The 23,126-nt window shown below is 41.9% G+C and overlaps 1 protein-coding gene and 1 long non-coding RNA gene across 2 annotated transcripts; both read right to left on the bottom strand.

Moving 5' to 3' along the window:
- Window positions 1-19,438: 19,438 nt before the first annotated feature.
- On the bottom strand, window positions 19,439-20,023 carry LOC114430895 (dynein heavy chain 7, axonemal-like). Its single transcript, XM_028398713.1, has 2 exons — window positions 19,888-20,023; window positions 19,439-19,810 (listed from the first exon to the last, which is right to left on the bottom strand). The coding sequence occupies exons 1-2, from the start codon at window positions 19,963-19,965 to the stop codon at window positions 19,439-19,441; spliced, it is 450 nt and encodes a 149-aa protein (XP_028254514.1). The 5' UTR covers window positions 19,966-20,023.
- Window positions 20,024-21,693: 1,670 nt separating this feature from the next.
- LOC114430897 (uncharacterized) lies at window positions 21,694-22,369 on the bottom strand. Its single transcript, XR_003670020.1, has 3 exons — window positions 22,308-22,369; window positions 21,994-22,119; window positions 21,694-21,778 (listed from the first exon to the last, which is right to left on the bottom strand). It is a non-coding gene; the product is annotated as an uncharacterized LOC114430897 (long non-coding RNA).
- Between the last annotated feature and the right edge of the window lie 757 nt (window positions 22,370-23,126).

Genomic DNA, 23,126 nt, shown 5'->3' with positions numbered 1-23,126 from the left:
AATGTTCTGATATTTCTGTCATCACAGACTTTCTGACTGTGAACTCTCAGAGACTCACTGGGAAGTTGTGGCCTCAGCTCTGAAGTCCGACCCCTCCCATCTGACAGAGCTCGACATGAACTGGAACAACCTGGAGGATTCAGGACTGAAGCAGCTATGTGCTGGACTGGACAGTCCTCACTGCATACTGCAGGTTCTCAGGTCAGTTAATGTTATTATTAGGCTGAGGTCCAGTTTTTAAATCATCTGTCAGGACTGACAGACAGAAAAGGACCACAGACATGTGTATCTTCAGTCACTGTTGCTCTGATGACAAATCAGATCTACTCATATGTTCAAATGTTGCTCAGTAATTCAGTGAATAATTATTATTTTCTTCCCTCCCAGTAACAGTCATCTGTATGTTTTAATGTTATCCCATATTATTAGATGATCAGTGGTATCAATGGCTCTATCAATGTCTTGTATTGTTTTATTAGGTTGTGTGGCTGTGGTTTGTCAGAGATCAGCTCTCTGGGATCAGCTCTGAAGGCTAACCCCTCCCAGCTGAGATATCTGGACCTCAGTGGGAACCACCTGCAGGATGTGGAGCAGCTACGTGGTTTTCTGGAGAGTTGTGGACTGCAGACTCTGAGGTCAGTCTCAATAGTTTTATGTGTTGTGATGTAAAGTTTGTGGTGGGGTGAGCTCTGAAGTCCCAAGACTGCAGATCCTCGGGTCAGGGTAAATCTGGGTGTTGATCCAGTCTTCACATTTCATTGGTTGATCGGTTGGATTTTGCTGCTTATGTTTTGAACTGATGATGCATTACTAACCCACCCAACCCTAGATGTTGAATGTCTGTAGGGGTTTAGTTCTTGCTTTTTGAGTTTATGATTTTGTAACTCTACTCTTGTCAAGTTGTCTGATCAATGAGGGAGGTTTGGGTTTACTAAAGCTCTTTGAGATGCAGCATGGTTTTGTTTTCAGTTGTATATCAGCATGAGTTGCAGATATAACTAGTACAAATGAGTTCCAAAATAAAATTGTTGGAACTTTCTGGTGTAAAATATTTCCGACAAACATATGTGAATATAGAAAACACTTCAACAACATGTAGCGCTCCCCTCTGTAGTCATATTGATGATGTTATGTGCGATCACAGACGGAGATCCAGAAGCAGGTACATTTACTCACTTTAATAGAGAAAACAAAAAACTACCACTGAGGAGAAAACTGAGCTGAGTCCAAAATATAACCAAAAACAACCACAAGGGTGAACTACGAGGTAACTTGAAGGAGGAACGAAAAACAACCACGAGGGCGAAGCACAACTCAGGTCCAGGGCGAGAAACAACCGGGTGGCGTGGCTGGAGGCCTAGGCAAAAAACAAGGTAAGTCACTGGTCACTTAGAACGGACAGAAAGGTGGCTGGTTGCTTAGTACGAAAATAGCAGTGAAGAACTGGCGCCGAGGAGAAGGGAGGCGGCGCTTAAGTAGCCGGCGGAATGACGGGAAACGGAACCCAGGTGAGAAGAAGCCACGACTCCACCCAGCTGGACCATCGCGCCTGGAAAGAACAAAAACAAGGAAACGAGCAAGAAATGAAAAACACAGGAAGTGCCAGAGGAGCAACTCTCACCACATTACAGATGAGGGCAGGCTTTTAGGTTCTTTTAAAGTATTTATCCAATGTTTCTTAACCCTGATTAACTCAGTTTTAATTATTATCTTGGATGTCCCTTTAATACACACAAGTGCAGTGTTTGACCCATCAATCAAATGGCCATCTTTAAATTATATTTTTAATGAAGATCTTAACTACGTCTGCATATGTCTCTGCAATTGAATCCCTGCCCTTTCTCAGGTGAGTAATAAGTAACACAACACAAGGTTTTAGAAAAATAATTCTCAGTTATTTAAGAAAAGGTTAATGCTGGTGAACTAAGACATGAAAATAAAATTAGAATATTGTTTTGGAGCCTTAAACATCAAATGTCACTTTTTTAAAGAAAAACACTCCAGCTGTTTGGAGGCAAAAACACAATATAACCTTTTTTCTTAACCCTCTAATGAATTCAGAAACTCAGTTTACCAACCTCAAGGTCACTTAAACAAAAGTTGCGGCCCCCACACCTTAATACACTCTATAAAGCAGCAACTTAAATGATTACAGACTGACATATACCGCAGCAGGCGAAAGTCTTCCCGCCTCTCAGTATGCTGCTAGACTTCTTCTCACAGATTGTCCTGTCAACAACCTTAAGACACAAGTTACACACCGTTTTGCACACTGCTAACTTAGAAATGAAGACAGAAAATCTCTGTGTTACACATGTTTCTCCGACACACCTCTCCTAGTCTGTGTCACACTGTGCTCACGGTCCTGTCACTTGTTATTAACCCCATCTATGCTGGTGGGACATCTTTCAGCAACATTCTTTAACATAACACAACAAACATGTAACACTTTTTTACCCTTTTAAATCACATTTTAAATGCTTACACATTTAAACTTGAACTGAAATGATCAACACTCATTAAAACATGTGGGGATTTTAAACTGGGTTACAAACAAAACACATTTAGGAATGAAACCTTCTAGATGTAGGCTTCACTCAAGAGATTAAATGATGATGGATTGTGCAAGTACATCTATAACATTAAACTGCAACTCATTAAACAAGACGAAAATATGAATTGACACACTATGAACACAAAGTTAACTAGAAAGCATTTCCTGCAGAAAATGTGAGTTTGGTTGCTGCAGCTGAAGCATTGCTCTGAATGATGTGAAGGATTGCTCTGAATTGCTGGAGAATCTGCAGTCTGAATTTAAGTTGCTGAAACACTTTGAATAGATGAAGCTGTTTTATTGTGAAAAGTAGAAAACCTTTGAACATTAGGAAGTTATGAAACAGAAACTGCTGAAGATGAACAATATGAAGTCACTGACCTTAAAGAATAGCCTGGAAATGCACCATAAAGGTCTGAGGCTGGAATCATATCTAAAGCTAATAAGGACAGGCTGTATGGTTTTAATGTGGAAAAGTATCAGAGTTACCTCCCCCAGAACATTTTGGATGAAGTAGAAGCCATTTCCTGCATTCTGGTGGATTTCAACAGCTATTATACTGACAGAAGTAAAGGGTTAACTCAACTCAACAACATCACTGAGAGATTCAATAACTCCTTATTTATTTTAAGCCATGATGACAAATATAAAACCAACTGAAAATGAAACAGTTCTGTCAGCCTCATGGTGGCACTACACTAACAGGTTATTAGAACAAAATGTTTACATCTGTTACTGTCTACCTCTGTGCCACCATGACTTTAACCACAAAAACCACATTTCTGTTTCACTGTATTCCCAATGAGGCCATCAGCTGCACTGTCAGGTTTTAGAGACTTCACAGAACAGATCAGATTAAACAGATTAGAAACAGATTACCCAAAGCCTCCAAAAAAAGCTGCACAACAGGTAACTTAGTTCACATGAATCTGTGCTGATGTGTCTGCTTGTGTTGATCAGCACACAATCAGTTCACATGAAGTGACTGAAACACAGAGGGAGGATCAATATAGAAGGAAACCCGCTCCCTGTCTCTCACTCCTGGCCTGCCCTATATGCCATAACGTCTGCTGCACGGTGTGCTTGCAGCTGAATCTCAGACCTCACCTGGCAACAATACATTTTTTTCTGATTGGCTGATTCCTGTTCTCTGCCATAGAAATGATCGATGATTAATAATAAAAAATGTACAAACATAATTCACAAATTATAACCACTGACATTACTAAGCTTAGACAATAGTGTCCTTTCATGTTGTAGAATTGTTTTTTTCATTGCACTGCTCTACTTCTTACAATTATTCAGTATTGTTAAATGTACACATTTCATTTCTTTCAGTCTGAGCAGCTGTAACCTCTCAGAGAGAAGCTGTGAAGCTCTGTCCTCAGTCCTCATCTCCCAGTCCTCTAGTCTGAGAGAGCTGGATCTGGATAATAACGACCTGCAGGATTCAGGAGTGAAGCAACTGTCTCACGGATTAGGGGGTCCAGATTGTAGACTGGAGACTCTCAGGTCAGGATCCAGCTTGTTGATCATCAGTTAAATTCTGCTTCATGTTCATGTTGAAGATCTGTTGGATTTTCCTTCTTTCTTCTTGAGTTCATGACATGTTTTGTACCTCCAGTCTGTCAGGTTGTCTGATCACACAGGAGGGCTGTGCTTCTCTGGCCTCGGCTCTGACCTCCAACCCCTCCTATCTGAGAGAGCTGGACCTGAGCTACAATCATCCAGGAGACTCAGGAGTGGAGCTGCTGTCTGCTTTACTCAACAGTCCAGATTGTAGTCTGAAGACTCTCAGGTACACAGAGACCACAGAGCATGAGTCCTCCTCAGTCTGTCAGTTTAGCTCATATATCCACAGCTGTTGATGGATGGACTGAAACTGCAGAGAAGAAATAATCACTGATCCCTGATGTTCATCTTCCTCCATCATTAAGTGTCCATCATGTTAACTTCACTTTTCTTTATACACGTTCTTCATGTCAAAATACAAACAGACTGATTTTCAGTCACACTTAGTGCAGATCAAATACAAAATGATGCCCTACTTATTAATGTCCTCAGCTGTAAGAACCACTGAATTATTTCCACAAACAAATGTTCCTGAAACAATCCATATGTGAAGCTTCAGAGGAGACAACAACACAATGGTAGAAGGAGGAGTTCCTTCAGTCAGAGACAGAGAGCAGGGAGACACTACAATATTATCACTGTAAAAACTACACACAGACATGAGTGAATGTATTTATTTGAAGTGTGTCAGAAACTCTTCCATCCATGACACATGTGAACCAGGCTTGTGTTTGCATATAGAGTGAAAGGAACAAACAGTCAGAGACAGTGTGGCTTGTTTGCTGCTTTGGATAAATGCACAATGCTGAGATCAAACCTACACTGTTGCTGCATGAAGAGGATTTTACAGTAAAGCACAGACAGAGCAATATTTCACAGAATGGAGGACATGAATAAACACAGAGCAGATCAGGAGAGACTCTTCTGGAGTCGACACAGATGAGTTTCAGTCTGTTTGTGTGTCTCTGACAAACTGAGGAGCTCTGCTTCATGTTGATCAGCAGTTTGGACTCATGTTGGTTAGAAAATCATTCTGACTGTGTTTCTTCCTGCAGGGTGGAGCATGGTGGAGAGCAGTGGTTAAAACCTGGGCTGAGGAAGTGTAAGTTTGACTCAGTCTTTCCTCATGTTATTGTGCATGAGTCAGTGTTCTATCAGTCCATCAGAGCTGTTGTAGCGCAGCCTCGGCGGTTGGATTTCTTTGGTGTTTACTGGAGTTTATTACTCCCCAGCAGGAGCTTTAGGTTCCAGCTTTGTCATTGGTTTTCCTTTTTTCTCTTGTTAGGGAGCTTTAGTGTGTTGTAGTGTCTCTGTGTTTGTTTGGGCACTGCTCAGCTCTGAGTTCATGAACTGCAGCCTAACACTGAAACCAGCCTGTGTAGCTGCCGATCTGAGAGTGGGGACGAGTGGGGAGGTGCAGACATGCTGTGTGTGGGTTTCCCCTCAGCCTGGGACATAACAGAGACAACCAAAGCAGACAAAAGACAAAATCCAATAAGAGACCACAAAGGGTTGAAAAGGTCCAAACACAGGAATAAACAGCTCCACAGTCCAAAAGCAGGCAGGACTCAGACACAAAGAATCTCATCCAAAGGGTCAGACTGGACTGATGGACTGAAGAGTGAAGACACTGAGACACTGAGCTGTGAGCAGCATTATTAGGGTTAGGGTTAGGGCGAGAAACGCCACTGTTTAAGAAAACGAGTTACCACCAAAATAAGTTTCACACGGGGTCTCTGTTTAAAGTTTGTAATCATTTAGTAACAAAACACGTTATCCGCCATGTTTCCCTGCACCGCTTCTTCCCTTTTTCCCCAATCTGCTACAAACACCCTGATTTTCAGCACAATGCAGCATTTCCATTCAACCAATCACGGGGCAGCTTTCCAACTGTCATGGCGGAGCCCTGTCAGTAGATAGAAAGTATGTCCAGCCGTCTTTTAAATGAGTGTTTTAGCTGTGTGAAATGAATAACTTTGACAGTATCCATGAGGCAGTCCTCTTTTCTTCCATGGGAAAAAAGTGGAAGCCTTCCATACAGAATCCCGAAACTCAGCTGGAGGGAAAATACCGGCCACTTCCTGTTCATGAGAAAAACTTTTGTCATGTGGATCAACTGACAGCCGGCGAAATAATATTATTAGAAATACATATATAAATACATAAAATGAGTTTTATGATGAAATGGATTTATAGCTTTTTGGGTGGAAAAAAGATTTGATTGTTTAATAAATGTTTAAAATCAAAATATAGATCAGATTTTTTGATGTTATGACAAACTCATGATATATTACAGTTTGAAACATAAACTAGAAGTTTCATATAAACCCTTTTTGGAAAGAAAACACTTTTTTCTGGATTTATAGCGTTTTGGAAGCAATCTCTTCATTTGTTAGGCGGGACAGCCGAAACCAGTTAAACAAGCTTTTACTGACAGCTCTGAACAGACCACATTAACTTATCATTCATTTTAGTGCAGCCGCCACAACTTCCATTTCACAAACCATTGTTTAATCTTCAGTTATTATATTTCCTTTTATTTTGCTTTGTGCTTTGGTTTCATTCTGTAACACTGGACTTATTTTTATGAAGGTTTGAACTCTGACAGTGTTTGAACAGGAGAGAAAGGAGTATAAAGTGTGTAGTGAGGGGTTCACAGCCTTAAAGCATCTAGAATAACTGTAAAAAATAAAGCCCATCACTTCACGGATTTCACCTTTTGCGGGTTATTTTTGGAACGTAACCCCGCGATTAACGAGGGACCTCTGATGAGAAGGAAGAGACTGGGCTCTCAGCTGCAGTAAAGGGGGCAGGTCTGGCTCCAACACAGGTTTCAATGTGCAAGATGTCTTGCCCTCACATTCTTCTTCCATTTCCACTTGTCCTGAAACTTCGGCCTTCGCTGTCAACCTTCCTTTTCTTACTCACACTTGCCATTTTAGAAATGGGCAATAAAAAAAAAAACACAGATCACTGGCAAAACAGGGTGAGAGTTTGACCATGTTTGCTGCCATCTTGTGGTGAAATGTTAAATATATATAAATAATAATCATTTTTAAACGTGTGATTTCATCCTGTGGACAACAGTACTGGTGGCATATTATGACATTATTGATTTTATGCCAGAGGCTTCGGCCCAGTGAATGAACTGGACTTTTGGTCTGTTCTACAGGAAGAACCCTCAATGATAATGCACCAACAATCCCAACCAAAGAAAGGAACATAAGGACAGAAGAACCAAACAGGAAGAAAATAGAAATAACTATTGTATATATAACCTAGAAAATTTCACAAGACATTTTGAGTGGGCCAATGCGCGCTCACCCACACTCTGCTGCCGGTCCGCCCCATTATATACCACCAAACCTCATTCCTGATCACCGGCAGATGTGAAAGATGCCACTGATGACATTTCATGCTTTTACAGTGTTTCTGATTGGTTTTATATAAGGTTTAATAGGCCCCAAGCTTCTCCATTCATTCTGAATGGAGGAATCCTAAAGATGTGGATGTGACTTTGGCTGCTATTTTATGAAGTTTGGTAAAAGACATGAACATGAGGACTCAGTATGATAAAGTCCAACTCCTTATGAGCAGTTTGCAGTTGAAATGAATATTCTGTGTAGAGGCATGCCAGACTGATAGGCTTCCAAAGTTAGCTGGGTTTTGTCAGGGCTCTCACCAGTTTCCCATTATTTCCTATGAGGGGGGTTAGGTCAGCTTAAGTGGCTTGCCTGTCAAAACAAAAAGTGGCACAGACATGGGGACTCAATATGTCAGAGGTCTAATGTTTATCTACATTTTACATTTTGAATGAAGGTTCTGTGTGAACGCATGCCCAAACGCCATGCCTTCAAAGTTTGACAGTGATTTGATGCCTGTGGGGAGGGTCGATCGCAGTTTTTCTGGATTTTTTCAAACACCGTTTATCCGATCGCTACCAAACCTCAGAGGGTAGTAGTCCTGACCGAGCCGGTCGATTTGATGTATAATTTGTAGGGGTGGCTAGCGCTAGTTAGCTGTGTAATGAATTAGAGGCTTTTATTTTGAAAATCAGTGTGTGTCTGTGTAAGTGTGCGTGTGTGTGTGTGGGGGGGGGGTGGGTTGGAGACACTCCCTAATGCATGTTAAAACATGTTTAAGTGTTTTATTTTGAAAATCTACACGTCAGCCATATCCTGTTATTGTGCAGGGTCTTTTATTTTGAAAATCCATGTTTGTGTGTCTGTGTGTTGGCAGGTGTGTATAGTGTGTGTCTGCATATTTCTGGGTGGCTTGTGTGTAGTTTACCAGGCCTAGTAAGGTGTGTAATGATTTGGAGGCTTTTATTTTGAAAATCAGTGTGTGTGTGTGTGTGTGTGTCTGTGTGTGTGTGTGTGTGTCTGTGAGTGTAGTTGTGTATGTTCCTGTATGGAGCTTTTGGATGATGCTCTTTATCCAATGATACAGTTGATGCTGCTGTTACGGTTACCATGGAAACGGCTCCCTCAGTTTTCGGCTTCCTGGTTTTGTGACTTTTGCCTTTTTCTCTCTCTCTCTCCATTCACCGTCTATGTCGTTCGCCCACTGGTTTTTTGCGATTTACGTGAAAACCGTACGTCGGAACGGAAAGAAAAGTCACAGCACAGGTGTCCCGGTACAGCCGGACGTCCTGTAAAAGTTTCAGGTCGCTCACATTAAAGCTGTGGGACTAGTTCTGCTGAAAATGTGTCCAGAAGAAGGAGAATAATACAGAAGCGGAATAAGTATTTACAATAGTAACAGTGGAACAATATCAGGATAGATCAGGAGGTCTGAGTCTGGTCTTTCAGTCCAGATCCTCCTCCAGACTCTGATGAAGGAGCTTTTGGATGATGCTCTTTATCCAATGATACAGTTGATGCTGCTGTTCTTCTCATGTTCTAAATGTGTCGTCTGTCTTTACTCACATTGCTGCAAATATCCAGTTTGTGTTTGAACACAAAGCTGATAGTTGTGTGTTTGTTCATTCAAACATTAGTGACAAAAAGTCTGATGATAAACTTTGTATGAATGAACAACACATCAGTCAGTAAAGACAGAATGAAGCCATCAGATGTGTCAGATGATAAACTGCAGCTGTGTCTTTTTCTCTCCATCAGATTTCTGTCAACTTGAAGTCGACACAAACTCAGTGCACACAAAGCTCAAACTGTCTGACAACAACAGGAAGGTGACACATGTGAGAGAGGAGCAGCCATATCCTGATCATCCAGACAGATTTGACTGCTACTATCAGCTGCTGTGTAGAAATGTTCTGACTGGTCGCTGTTACTGGGAGGTCGAGTGGAGAGGAGCGGTTAAAATATCAGTGAGTTACAGAAGAATCAGAAGGAAAGGAGACAGTGCTGACTGCAGGTTTGGAAGAAACAATCAGTCCTGGAGTCTGTTCTGCTCTGATCATGGTTACTCTGTCTGTCACAATAACAGAGAAACATTCATCTCCTCCTCCTCTGGCTCTCACAGAGCAGCAGTGTATGTGGACTGTCCTGCTGGCACTCTGTCCTTCTACAGAGTCTCCTCTGACACACTGATCCACCTCCACACCTTCAGCACCACATTCACTCAGCCTCTACATGCTGGGTTCAGGTTGTTTCCTGGTTCCTCAGTGAGTCTGTGCTGTGTGTAGAAGCAGAGTGTGTGGAAGTGACAGCAGCTTCAACTTTGTGCTTTAAATGTTGATGATGTTTCACTTTCATTTGAATCACTGACTGTGATTTCAGGTCAGAACATGTTTTTGTCTTAGAAGCAGTGAAATGAAGAATGTGAAGCTGAATTTATGATCATGAACTTTGACATGTCCTCACAAATGAAACCCTTACATTAAGAAATGCATGATTCCATGTTGTTATGGCTCTGATATTAAAATGTAGTATTATAATAGGAGTTAATGGACCTAAGTGGAAAACACCATTTAAAACTGCTGCAATACAAACACTAATAACTCCAACTCAATATTTTGGATCAACTTTGACATGACAGATATAAAATAATGCCTGAGCCTCCCAACTTGTACAATGACTTGTGTCTCTCTCCCTCCCTCTCCCTCCCTCCCTTTCTCCCTCTCTCCTCTCCCTCTCTCTCTCCCTCTCTCCCTCCCTCCCTTTCTAATAATAAAAATAATAACTTGTTTTGTGCATTTTTACATGAAATATTTGCATCATGCAATCTACCTGGCATTTTATTTATTTTATTTTTTTTTAAGATACTTTAATAATCTCTCCCTCTCTCTCTCTCCCTCCCTCTCTATCTCTCTCCGTCTCTCCCCCCCCTCTCTCCCTCCCTTTCTCTCTCTCTCTCTCCCTCCCTCCCTCTCTCTCCCTCTCTCCCCCCCCTCTCTCTCTCCCTCCCTCCCCCCCTCTCTCTCCCTCTCCCTCTCTCTCCCCCCTCGCTCTCTCCCTCCCTCCCGTTCTCTCTCTCCCTCTCTCTCTCTCTCCCTCTCTCCCTCCCTCCCTCCCTCCCTTTCTCTCTCTCCCTCCCTCCCTCTCTCTCTCCCTCTCTCCCTCTCTCTCTCCCCCCTCTCTCTCTCTCCCTCTCTCTCTCTCTCTCTCTCTCTCTCCCCCCTCTCTCTCTCTCCCTCCCTCTCCAGCCTCATCTCCTCCGTTATCAATTGTCAGGTCTTACCTCTCGTAAGCTGATGGAGGAGGGTCTGACCGTCGTTCGCGCCACACGGTTTTTATATCAGGTCCAAGGGTCCAATCAGATGTCCCCTTCAGTGACCGTGCACCTGGCTGTCATAGGACGGACTGTCAGTCAGTCAGTCAAATGTCAGCCATGTTGGTCAGTTTGTAACTGGTATCTTTATTGGTTAAGAAAAGGCCGGTCATTATTCAAAATAATAAGTGTACTCAGTAACAAATTGTGATGTTAAAAATAGCGAAGTACATTATTTTGTTACATCTGGTCTCAGTCTAGTTCTGTAGGCTGCACAACCACAGGAAGACTGCTGACTTGACAGTTGCCCAAAAGACGACCATTGACACCTTGCACAAGGAGGGCAAGACACAAAGAGGCTGGCTGTTCACAGAGCTCTGTCCAAGCACATTAACAGAGAGGGAAGGGGAGTACAAGCAAGAGGGAGTACAAAGTGTTCTGCCCAAACAGGGACTTGAACCCTGGACCCTCAGATCAAAAGTCTGATGCTTCCAATACTTCACTAGTACACTTCATGTAGTGCAGTGAGATCTGATTGACTTGCAATTGACCCTTTGTACAAGGGGGATTAGCTCAAATGGTAGAGCGCTCGCTTAGCTTGCGAGAGGTAGCGGGATCGATGCCCGCATCCTCCAGCCTGCATTTTAAGAGGGAGGGTGTAGCTGGATGGATGAGAATGGATGGATAATGTAGTGGACTCCCACCCAGCAGATCAAGTCCCAGAGGTTACAGCATCATTTATTAGCTGAGTTTCCCCTCAGGGAAGCTGCTGTTTACAAGCTGTTTACAGAGAGAAGCAAGAAAACAACAGTCAGCATCATCTTCCATAAAAACACATGACAATAACATGTGAGACAGAGAGTTTATGATCAATGCTCCCCCTGCTGGTTAGGACATATGATGACAAGTACCAGTCAAAAGTCACTCAGTGGTTTGTCTTTGTTTTTATGACTTTCTACATTGTAGATTCATCCTGAAGACATCAGAGCTATGAAGGAACACATGTGGAATGATGTAGTGAACAAACAGTGTTAAACCAAGCAGAATATGTTTGATGTTTGACATTCTTCCAAGCAGCCAGCTTTTGCTTTGATGACAGCTTCACACACTCTTTGCATTCTCTCAATCTGAACTGAACCACCAATGCTGTGCAATGCTGACATCTTGTGGTGGAATCGCAGGCTGCAGCCTCCTCATTCCAAAATCAATCCCTCCTCCACATAAAGTCAGAAGTTCTAAATGTGAGTCATTAAATGAGAGGTTCCAGCAGAAACGTCCAAACATCTGAAGAGAAGCTGAGAAGCCTGAGATACAGGGGCTGCAAGCTGAGCTTCAACTGTTCCTGTTTAGACAATAAGAACAGATCATCACTGTCTTTTAAAATGTTCTGATCAAATCACATTAGTTTGTATATTTATATTACACACAGAGCTGTTGTTTCAGTCACATTCATTTGTTATGTGTACAGTGGGTGCAGGAAGTATTCAGACCCCCTTAAATGTTTCACTTTGTTATATTGCAGCCATTTGCTAAAATCATTGAAGTTCATTTTTCCTCATTAATGTCCACACAGCTCCCCATACTGACAGAAACACACAGAGTTGTTGACATGTTTGCAGATGTATTAAAAAGACAAAGTGAAATATGACATGGTCCTAAGTATCAGAGCCTTTGCTGTGACTCTCATATATTGAACTCAGGTGCGTCCATTTCTTCTGATCGTCCTTCAGATGGTTCTACACCTTCATCTGAGTCCAGCTGTCTTTGATGATACTGATTGGACCTGATGAGGACAGACACACACCTGTCTGTATAAGACCTTACAGCTCACAGTGCAGGTCACATACTGGGTGATGACGTCCTCCTGCAGGTGTTACTGTGGAACAACTCTGGATTGGGATGAGTCTGAATAGAACTTTGTTAGCTTTGTAAAGCTGTGTGGTAGTTAGAGAGGAGCTGAAAAGTGTCAACAACAAGGAGTTGGTCTCCAATGGAATAAAGTTAACTAGCAGATTTTGATATGGGATAACCAGGCCTAACCGATGACCGATCCATCCCTGGGTCCAGACACAGATTAAAATCTCCCCCCATAATGAGCAGGTGTGAATTTAAACAAGGGATCAATTTAATGATGCGGGAGAAAAACTGTGGGTCATCAAAATTTGGAGCATATATATATATATATTAGCTAAAATAACTTTGAGATTAAAGAGTTTGCCAGTCACAATAACATAACGGCCATTTGAGTCGGCTAGTGTTGTAGAAGGCGTGAAAGAAACATCCTTATGTATCAATATTGCAACACCCCGAGCTTTCCCTTGAAAGTTTGAGTGAAATAGCTGACCCACCCACCCACATTTAAGACGAGCATTATCCAAACTCCTGAGATGTGTTTCTTGGATAAAAGCAATTCCTGCACCCAAATGTTTCAGATGAGTAACTTTTTCCTCTTAACAGGAAAAATAAGTCTGTCAAATATAAAGTTCTAGGACAGAAATAGTAAGCCCAAATTAAATCTGTCTTCAGCCCTGAAGGTCAGCAATGAGGAGCAGATCTTGTCAGGATCTTCAAAGGTGTTGATGAGATTGTCCCAATCAGTGTGTGGAACACTCATCTGTTGGAAACAGTTTTTATTTTATTTTATTTTTTTATTTTAGATACTGTATTAATCCCAGAGGGAAATTCTTCTTCTGCCAAGCTGCCACTTTCCTGAGGCTTTTGAAGGAGCTCCTCTGTAGAGAGCTCCAACTCGAATTTGAGCGCGAACTGGTGAGGGCGATTAAGACCTCTGCTGCATAAGGAACGCGTTCTCATCAAGAACAAAGAACAGGGGGTCAAAAGGAACAAACTCAGCAGAGGCTGCAGGAGGACTTCTCTGGCCTCCAGAGCTCAGCTCTGGTCCTCTGGTTCCAGCCTTGGTCCTCCACTCACTGTGATCCTTTGTTGTACCAGGTGTAGTTTTGGTGGCTACACATGTGTTCACAAACTGTTCTGTTGTAGCAGCTGAGCTTTACTCCAATCCACTGTCACCACAAACACTTTCCCCTCTCTGTTCTTCTTCTTCCTCTGCCTCTTCTTCTTCTTCTGTGGTGTTTTCTGGCAGCTGACATCCACACAGTGACATTTCTGCCTCCTCCTGTCTTCAGTCAGACTGTTTCTCTCACAGTCTGTAGAGAGAAGCTGACATTGTTGCACTGATTAACCTCAACCACACACACCTGTGTGAGCCGCACCATCATTCTAACAGTTCCATTGTTACACTGAGTGACAGCAAAGCAGTGAGCCCCCTGCTGGTGATCAGCTGCATGTACCAGAAGCAGACAGAGATTTCTGATATGATGTTAAAGGTGTCACAGAGGAGGATCCGACTGTCTGACCTCTGATTCTTCTGTCAGCATCAGACACATCACAGTTTGATCAGTTTTCAGATCACACACAGCAGCATCAGTAACACTGAGCAGACATTACACACTCCATCAAACACACACACACACTGCTCACTTATAACAGGGATAATAAGTAATTTTTTTATTTCAGAGTAACAACTCTGCTGTATGGTATCTACCTTTAATAAGGTTGATCGACTTTCATGTGATCAAATCATCACATGAATTTAAGGACATCATTTCATTCTTTTGTCAGAACCTACAGGGCCCATAAAACCCTTAGATCATAACACACCAAACAAATGGAGAGGATAGTTCTTATTAGTACTGTACTAATACATTACTGTACTGTACATTACTGTACATTATTAGTCGGCAACAGAATAGGTAACAAGCCACACTGTAGCAAAAGTATATAACAAATCATGTTCACACGCACTTTAGGACTTTCAGCTGGAAATGTCAGGGCACAGAGAGACTTGGAAACAGTGATTTTAATGTACACCAACCATGTAAATGAAGGCGTGTACAGATTATTTCAAGAGACAAAGAATCCACAGAGAAGAGAAAAAAACGCAGCAGGGATACCGTAGGAATTGGAAATAAGGCTTATCAGCCTCATGATAGCTGCTGCTGTTACAAACACTTTGATAATGAGAAACACAGGAGTGAGGGTTGAAAGGCATTGATCAGTGCAGGTTGCCACAGGGGGATAATAGCAGTGCCATAAAAGACAGGATTAAGGCACAAAATCAATTGGAAGCCATGCAGGGGGGCAGCAGCATCAGCTCATCTGCTGAAACCTCTTTTGTTATGTGTGGGCCTTTAAAGGTCGGGTAGGAGATTTCCTTCTGATGCACTTTTTGTTAAATTAGTGTAACTTCTCTTTACAATCCGATAGCAACTGATTAGTTCGGCAGCTTTGCTTTAAAATGAACATCAGCCAATCCTGCGAGGCGCCCCTGCACGGAGGATTGGCTGGTTGTCACTCTCTTGCTGCTCTGCGTACATCAGAGAGGTACGTGCATGATGGCTGAAGTCACAGACTGGTTGGGAGGCGTGGCTTCGGGGTGAGCTCGAGAGAAAGGGGCGTGTGTTTACTTTCCAAATCTGGCTGACTCTCACTGAGTTTTCAAAATCTCCTACCCTACCTTAAAGGAAGCAGACCTGATGAAAAGTAACCCTAAAGTTGAAAATATATATATATATATATATATAAATGTGCTTTGCTTTAGTTTATTATATCTGTATATCTTGGGGGGGGGGGGATTAAATGACACCACACTTAGTATTACAACTGTCTAATTTCAATCTTTTTTTACGATTCACATTCAATTTAATTTTTAGTTTCACAGCTATAACTCACTAAAACTGGTGTCAAGTGTCCTACTACTGTAGGTCTCCTCCACTTATCAGTGTGTGACAGGCAGGATTATCTCACCGTTTGACTTTTAGCTTGAATAGACTGTTACCTACTTGTCTGCTCCAACATTGAATTGCTTGCATCAAGTTTTGAAGTTGCATGATAAAATGCGTTCTTTGTGGTGATATCATGTCTATTCCCTTTTGTATTTGATGTGAATATCACACAGCTGTTCCTTTAAATTCAAAACTTTGAGCCCAATGTGTTTGAATGGACATATTCTACTCTGTCTGTTAAATCAGGCCTCGTAGGCATCACAGTTACAGAAGTGAGGACAGTGACCAAATTGTTTAACAAGCGATACGCTTAACCCTTTCACAATCTGATCTTGTTAACAGTAATCGTGCACAAACCTCCAACCAGGAGCAGATGTCTTGCTCTTTCATATTCTTCAGCTTTGCTTCATGGTGAAACTCATCCATCATGCAGTCCATCAGGTTCATCAGGGACCTTACTAGATTGGTGTCAGAGGTTGGAGACAGTTCCTGAAATCAATCAAAAAGAGACAACTCAGATCAAGGTAAGCTGTATGTGTGTGTAACTGAAGGGTAAAACTAAAACACCAGAGAGGTCTAACATTAGATATGAACCCATCAAGATTCAAAATACTTATTTAGGTACATTATTAAATAGCAACCAGCTGTAAAATCTGAACTGGGTTAGGAAGGTTTAATCAGCTCAGCACCTTGGCGGCTTTTCGTATGAACTCCAGGCATGGTGGCAGGATGCGGTCAAAGAGGGCGATGATGAGGTCTTTGTGAGTGGCATTGACTGTAGTTGGCAGAGTATTGAGCCAGGACAGCATTAGAGGCCGCCAGCCAAGCATATGGGGCTCCATGTAGATCATACCGCAGCGAGACACCTGCAACAAAGCACATATATCACAACTGAGAACATACAACTTGTACCCTGTATGAGCAAAGGAATATTCACATTATTAAAAACTATTGGATGAACTGCTAGGACCTAGAGGCGGACATGCAGAGTATATTGTAATGATTATCTGCAGCCGTTATTGCAATCCTGTAGTACGATTAGCTTCAAGAAGAAGTACAGGCAAACTATGAGCAGAGATAAGTAAGAGAGACACAGAAAGTTGAAACAGAGAAAAGAATTTAGGAAAGTACAAAATAATATAAATCAATCTTTATAGACAGAAAGAGAAGAGAGATCAACAAGCACTATGCACAAAGTGAGAAGGGTTCATTGTGATCACAACAATTTCAATGCCTCTGCATTCGGCATGATGAAAGCGACAGATGCCAGGCTATAAAGAATCAAAAATAGAAGTGTCTGTATTAAGAAAGTACAGCGGGGGATGTGCAAAGGTGTTCTCCTAAGGCAGCTAGGTACTGCAAGCAAAACGCTTTATTCCTGCCTCACAACAAAGAGCCATAGGGAAGGAAAAGACACGAATGGAAAGGTCTTTTGTTTTGGCAACTGACAATTCATTAGACAGCTTAGCCACTTGTGCCAGTTGATTAGGAAGAATACCAACACTGTTAAATAAAAGTGCCTCTCACCGTGGCTGGTGATGCCACCTCCAGGTCCATCGGCTCAAAGATGAGGCTCATTTGGGGTGACATCTGAATGATCTCGCCGCTCATCAGTCACAGCTTCTTGTTGTCATCAAGCACCGTGTTCATGTTCTCGATCCACACAGCGTCCACGGGGCCATCAAAGATGAGCCATTTTCTGTCAGGACTCTAAGAGACAAGAAACATGGCAGCACGTAGCTTGAAGCAGCAACTGCAAAACAACTGACAAAAACCCTGATTTATTAATACTGATCACACCATGGGAAGCTAAATTCTGAGTGATTATACAGCTGATAGGTTCATAAGAAGTGCTCAAAGGTAAACATGGTCTCCACCTCTGAGAGGATTTCCAGCAGCTCCTCATTTGAGAGGAAGAAGAACCGTGGGAAATAGAGACGTTTCATCTCCAGGTAGTTGTTAAGACCTTTGAGGATCATTTCCAGCAACTCGTTTGACTTTTTTAGCCTTTCCCGCATGTTGTCAATGGCTATTACTGCCAATACGCTAAAAATCGCACAGTGTAGAGAGGCCATAACAGTCACCTGTGTCTCCAACTTAGACTACTTTTAAAAAATAAGAGCTTCATCTTTTTCAATTCTTAAATTCAGATTGCTGATTCTCCTTCACATCAGCGTTCAGAGCAATGCTTCAGCTGCAGCTATCAAACTTGCATTTTCTTCAGGAAATGCTTTTCTAGTTTCTATTTGATGGTGCAGTCAGGCTGGGCTTCCTGGAGGACACTGCCTGAAATTGATGTGTCTCATTTCAGCCAATTACCCTTTGGAAACTCTTTGCCGATGCTGGTGCTACACTCACTGTCTATTCTCGTTCTGTTGTTTTTGCCTTGCTCCCTATCCTTTCCAGCTGATTCACTCTTCTATCTGTCCTTCTTCCTTATTCTGCTTTTTGCATGTACTGTGTCTGCCTGAGACCGTCCTGTATTTCACACTCACCCACTGCTATGTTTATGTGTGTATCAGCCCACCTGGCCATGTTGATGCAGCCGCATGCTTCAGAGCTGTGCACTGAACTTGATATGATTATAGTAGACGACCCTATATACTGTGGAGCATTCTGCTTGATAAATCATGTCAGGCCTTTTTTTGGCTTAACATTGTACACATGGTCTATATACTTGTGGTCCTGTAATATTGATATTCTAATTATTAAATTCCCCGCTGGAGAATCAAAGTACTGAAGAAGCTCATGTCCTTTCACAGAGAGTTCACTAAATGGATGTGCTCTGTTACTCAACTCTAAATGAAGTGAAAAATGAACGAACTTACCAGAGAAACTTGTTTCATGGTTTCTCTCCATGTTTTATCAACAGCTGCAAAGCGACGTCCCTCCTCAGCCATCTGTTTCATGATGTCTGGGGAGCTGAATATAGGCTCCAGCTAAAGCCAGGTGGACTGCACCTTTAGCCATTCATCCAGGATTTTACCCTCCCATTCCCTAGAGTGTAGAGAAATATGATGATCAATTCTGTGTGCTTATATTATGTTACAACTTAATTTCAACTAGTTTACAGCCTAGAGTTACAAACAGGAGCAAGTGGTTGGGATTGGTCATTGTAAAGGATATTGACTATACCCTCACTGTGGTAACAACCTCTCTACCCCACAAAGCTCTATAATTGCATCATAAAGTCTTCATGCAACATTACATTCATTATAATCAAAGTCTTCTTCCTCTGGCATTTGATCTATTTTATCATGATACAGTACAAAAGCTACAGGGAATCCATGATGAAACTATGCCTGCCAATCAATGCTCCAACAATCTCACCAATGATTTTCATTTGGCTAACTCAGTGTAGTAATGAGTTTCTTGACTACACTTATGAAACTGACTCAGTATTTAAGCAGAGCAGAGGTATCCGGTACATGAGAACTATGTAAGTTGTTTCTTAATTCTACACATCTACACTCACTCACCTCTCACTTCTCTGCTGAGGACAACTGGCAATCAATATAATTTACAAATAATTTAGATTTATGCAATTAGCACATTGACATCTTTTTACCTTTCATCCAATTATGAAAAGGTTCAAGCACCTCTGAGGTCTGCTAGCTTTGTTGTGGGTGTTGTAATTTACATACTCAGATTATTACAGAAACAGGTTAACGCTGATTGGTCTGAACCACTGTTTCAGCCATGGGTGCATAGCTTATGGCTTGAAGCGATGGATTCTCACGTAATAAAATCTGTCACACAAGATAAATATGTGTGTACTTGATAGCCAATGGACTGCTATTCAACACAGTCAATCTAAAGCAACTGCTCCGCTCTCTTACTGTATATCCTCCTCAAAGGGCTTAATGAATGGTGAACCCCTCATGGTTTGTGTCTTAACAATGTGATCATCCAGAAGCATCTGGACCTCATCCACAGATGACAGGATGGAGGTGCCCGTCTCTCTGTAGGCCAAGAGGCTGAACTCCATGTCGTTCCACTCTGTGGCCATTTTCTCCATGGCCTTCTCCAGGGAGTACTCCTTGCTGGCTGCCTCACTGATGCCGTTGAAGCTGTCCAGGTGCTGTTCCAGGCGCATGGACAGGAAGTAAGACACACAGGCCTGGTCTTCAGATGGCTGCAGGGAGATGCCAGCCAAGTCTGACATGGCATTCCAATGGCGTTCACGCAGGCCTGGGTTGCAGAGTACCTATGCAATGATACAAAAGACTTGTAGTTTAAGCAATTCTGACTTCTGTTAGTAATAAATGTTGTTCATTTTCTGACCTGCACCATAGGAATGTGCTCCTTGAAATCATCCACCTTAGCCTTTATGGTGGTCACTATGTTCATCACAAGGGGCATGTCACTGAAGCCCTTTTCCAGCTTATATAGAGTGCGCCCATAGTTGCCAACATCAGCTTCTACCTACATGGGTTACCTACCACAACAAAACAATGATTATGAACTTATGAACTTACTCTTAACATTACTGCAATATTATTATATATTATCCTTGTCTTCTTACCCACTCAGGGTACAATTTGGTTTCCACACGAGGCTGACAGACCTCAGCATGAGCTCATAGACATTAAGGAAGGCCTCCTCGTATATTTTGAAGTCAGGTTTAAACTTGACCTCCCTGTCCTCAAGGACCAAAAGGAGAACAAAGCCTGGGTGCTCACTTGCATGGACTGAGCGCTAAGATGGTGGAGAGCAAAACAAAACAAAAACAAGTGCAGCACAGGACTTTATGAAATGATCTTTTCAGCTCAGCTCATTGCATTGCTAAACTGTTATAATATTGAAGCTTACCGGATCTTGGGAAATCAGACATGTGTAGTCCTGCATTGAGTCTATTGCAAGGCTCTGCAGTTGGGAAGTCATAAGAGTTGCTGCACAGTTGAAGAAAGATAGTAGGTTCGCCGGATTGCTTTGGGAAGGCACTAGTAAATACTAGAAGTAAATGTTTTGTACATCGAGAAGCCAGCTGCAAATAAAACCATATTTCAGAGCATATTAGCTAACAGATGTCAGAACACACCCATAAACTGACCATTGCTCTCTCCTCTTTAACATGAAGCAGAGCTATCTCAGCTCTGTGTTATTGCTGAAAAAACTGTTAGGGTTTGAGTTCAGTTTGACGGGCAGGCAACAAAAGGCTAAGATACCACCAAATAAACAAAAGGCAAGGAGTAGAGCTGGACAGGTGGTAAAGAGCTTAACTGAAGAAAGATAGTTTGCAATGTCTGAAAACAGACGTGTTGTATTAGTGTCTCCTGACCTTCTTTCAAAACAAGTCCTTGGTGCTGCTAAGAACCCAATGCGTTGTTTGCCTTTTGCAAAGGTCTATTAGACAAAAGGCAAGCTGAAACAAATCCCCAAAAATCCAAAAGGCAAAAACTGAACTAACACTAACCAACCAACCATGAACAGAGAAAGTGACACTGTAATGCAGGATCAAACAGCAGCACAACACACGACAAACTGACAACGAGGAGACAAGACACAGGCGAAAACAGTCAGTGCAAGGCAACAAGGAAAGAAACACAAGAGGACGTAAAACACACACAGACACAAAAGGAAAACCAGCATTCAAAATCAAACAGGAAGCAGAGGACACAGGAGGAATAAAGCCATGACTAATTAAAAATCAAAAACAGAAACAGTCCTTTTTAAATAAACTCAAACAAAGGAAGCAGACAAAATAAAACAGTGATCATGACAAGAACATTAAGTCCCAATTCCCATAATGCAGCAGCTTTTAATGCAAGTGACCGTTTTTAAAAGATAGAAACGTTTCAAACCTAAACCAACGCACTAGGTCAACAGCATGAAATGTTAACATAAGTCATGCTGCATATATGTCTGTCTTTAATCACATGTGGAGGAGAACAGTTCAGTTTGTTCCTGTTTTATTATCCTGAGATTCAATTTAAGAAGCTATTTTTAAATAGCAACCATTTCCAAATTCATACAATATCTCATATAAACACATAGCTATTAACTTTGAGACCGAGGCAAGCTCTGCTGCTGTGATGTCATGATGTCAACTTACTTTTTCAGGAGGACACCTCTAGCATGATCAACCTGCCGGTTGACTATCTGCTGAAACACAGAGAGCTCAATGGACTCCTCTCTGCAGCGGAACTCCTCTACATCTACCAGACGGAGAGTTCTGCAAGTAGGAAGCAGAGGGTCAAAATCAATGGGGATATATAGGTCTACACCACAGTAATGTTAAAAATGTGAGAATAGCACAGGAGTATCACAATGCACTGAGTAACTGTGAATACAGCTTATAATCAAGATAAGATAAGATCAAACTCCTACATTTATAAGAACCAAATCACATAAAATGAAGTAAATAAAAATGTGTTAGAGCATACTCACTTGTAAGAGACATCCCAAATGTGCATCACCTGCAACATGGTAGGGTTGATAGAATACAGCTTGTTATGCATCCTCTTTCGTGCACGGACAAACCATTGGTTCCATGGTTTTGGCAGTATTTCCACCCTAAAATGAAAGCATAACAAAGCTAATGCACAACAGTCAATTAATGATTCGAACGTTTTCCCATTGCAGCTTATTACGAGTTTGCTTGTACCAAGACAACAAGTTATCCATGTATGGCTCAGTCATTAGAGGCATTGGAAGCAGTGTTTACTATGTATGTGTCCTCTGATCACATCCCCCTGACTTACTCAAGTCTGTGAGGGGGCAGATCTTTTGCTTCCTCCTCGTCACTTTCCTTTAAACCTTCAAATGAATCCTTCACTGCAATCATAAACACAGGAAGCACAAACTGATTCATGTAGGATGCATGTTTGCATCTATTTAAGACTCGTGCTTTTGAGGGTAAGTGAATAAATACAGATTATTGTCTTGATGCTGGTCAAATAGTCATCCTTAATCTCATCCACCAGCAGCTCCATTGTTGTCCTGAAGCTCTGCAGGTGGCAGGGAATCCTTCCTCTAATGGTTTCCAGCCATGTGTCCTGCAGGGGAGCCACATTTACAAGGTCCATCCCTCTTTGGATGTAGAAGTTCAGCCTCTGTTGGAATAGCATTTTGCATCATTGTTAGTGGCAGTATACATTTTATAAGACTGACCTCCTTTGCACACTGTGCCTGCTCTACACAGGCACATCGTCTTGTTTAGCGCTCAATTTAAACCCAGGTCATTACTACAAAACTAATGTACACCAGAGTTACTTTGTTGAATGTAAAAAGGTGAAGACATCTGTACACAACTACAACCACTGAGACCAACACAACACAACAGTCAATAGGCTGCTATATCGGTGCTTAATCTCCATTAATTATGGGCAAAGGCACAGAGGGCTTATGATATAGATACACAGGAACTGATCAGCCTGATGGCCTAAGATATATAGGCTCCTGCATATAGAAACTCTTTCAGCATCGACTTGGTGATAATGTGTTTTTACCATGTTATCTGTGTCGTCTTCCTCCTTCTGCTGGCTGAAATGATAGAAGAACAGAAAAGGTGCAATGACTGT

This window comes from Parambassis ranga, unplaced genomic scaffold, assembly GCF_900634625.1.
Source record: "Parambassis ranga unplaced genomic scaffold, fParRan2.1 scaffold_31_arrow_ctg1, whole genome shotgun sequence".
NCBI lineage: Eukaryota > Metazoa > Chordata > Actinopteri > Ambassidae > Parambassis > Parambassis ranga.
The sequence above is the reverse complement of the archived record's forward strand: the minus strand, read 5'-3'. Positions and strand labels throughout refer to the sequence as shown.

Excerpts from the sequence above, each read along its gene's own strand:
- LOC114430895 (XM_028398713.1), bottom strand. The coding sequence starts at position 19,965 with ATGCCCCTTGTGATGAACATAGTGACCACCATAAAGGCTAAGGTGGAT. Across the intron at positions 19,811-19,887 it reads AGCACATTCCTATGGTGCAG|GTACTCTGCAACCCAGGCCT; the intron begins GTCAGAAAATGA and ends ATCATTGCATAG.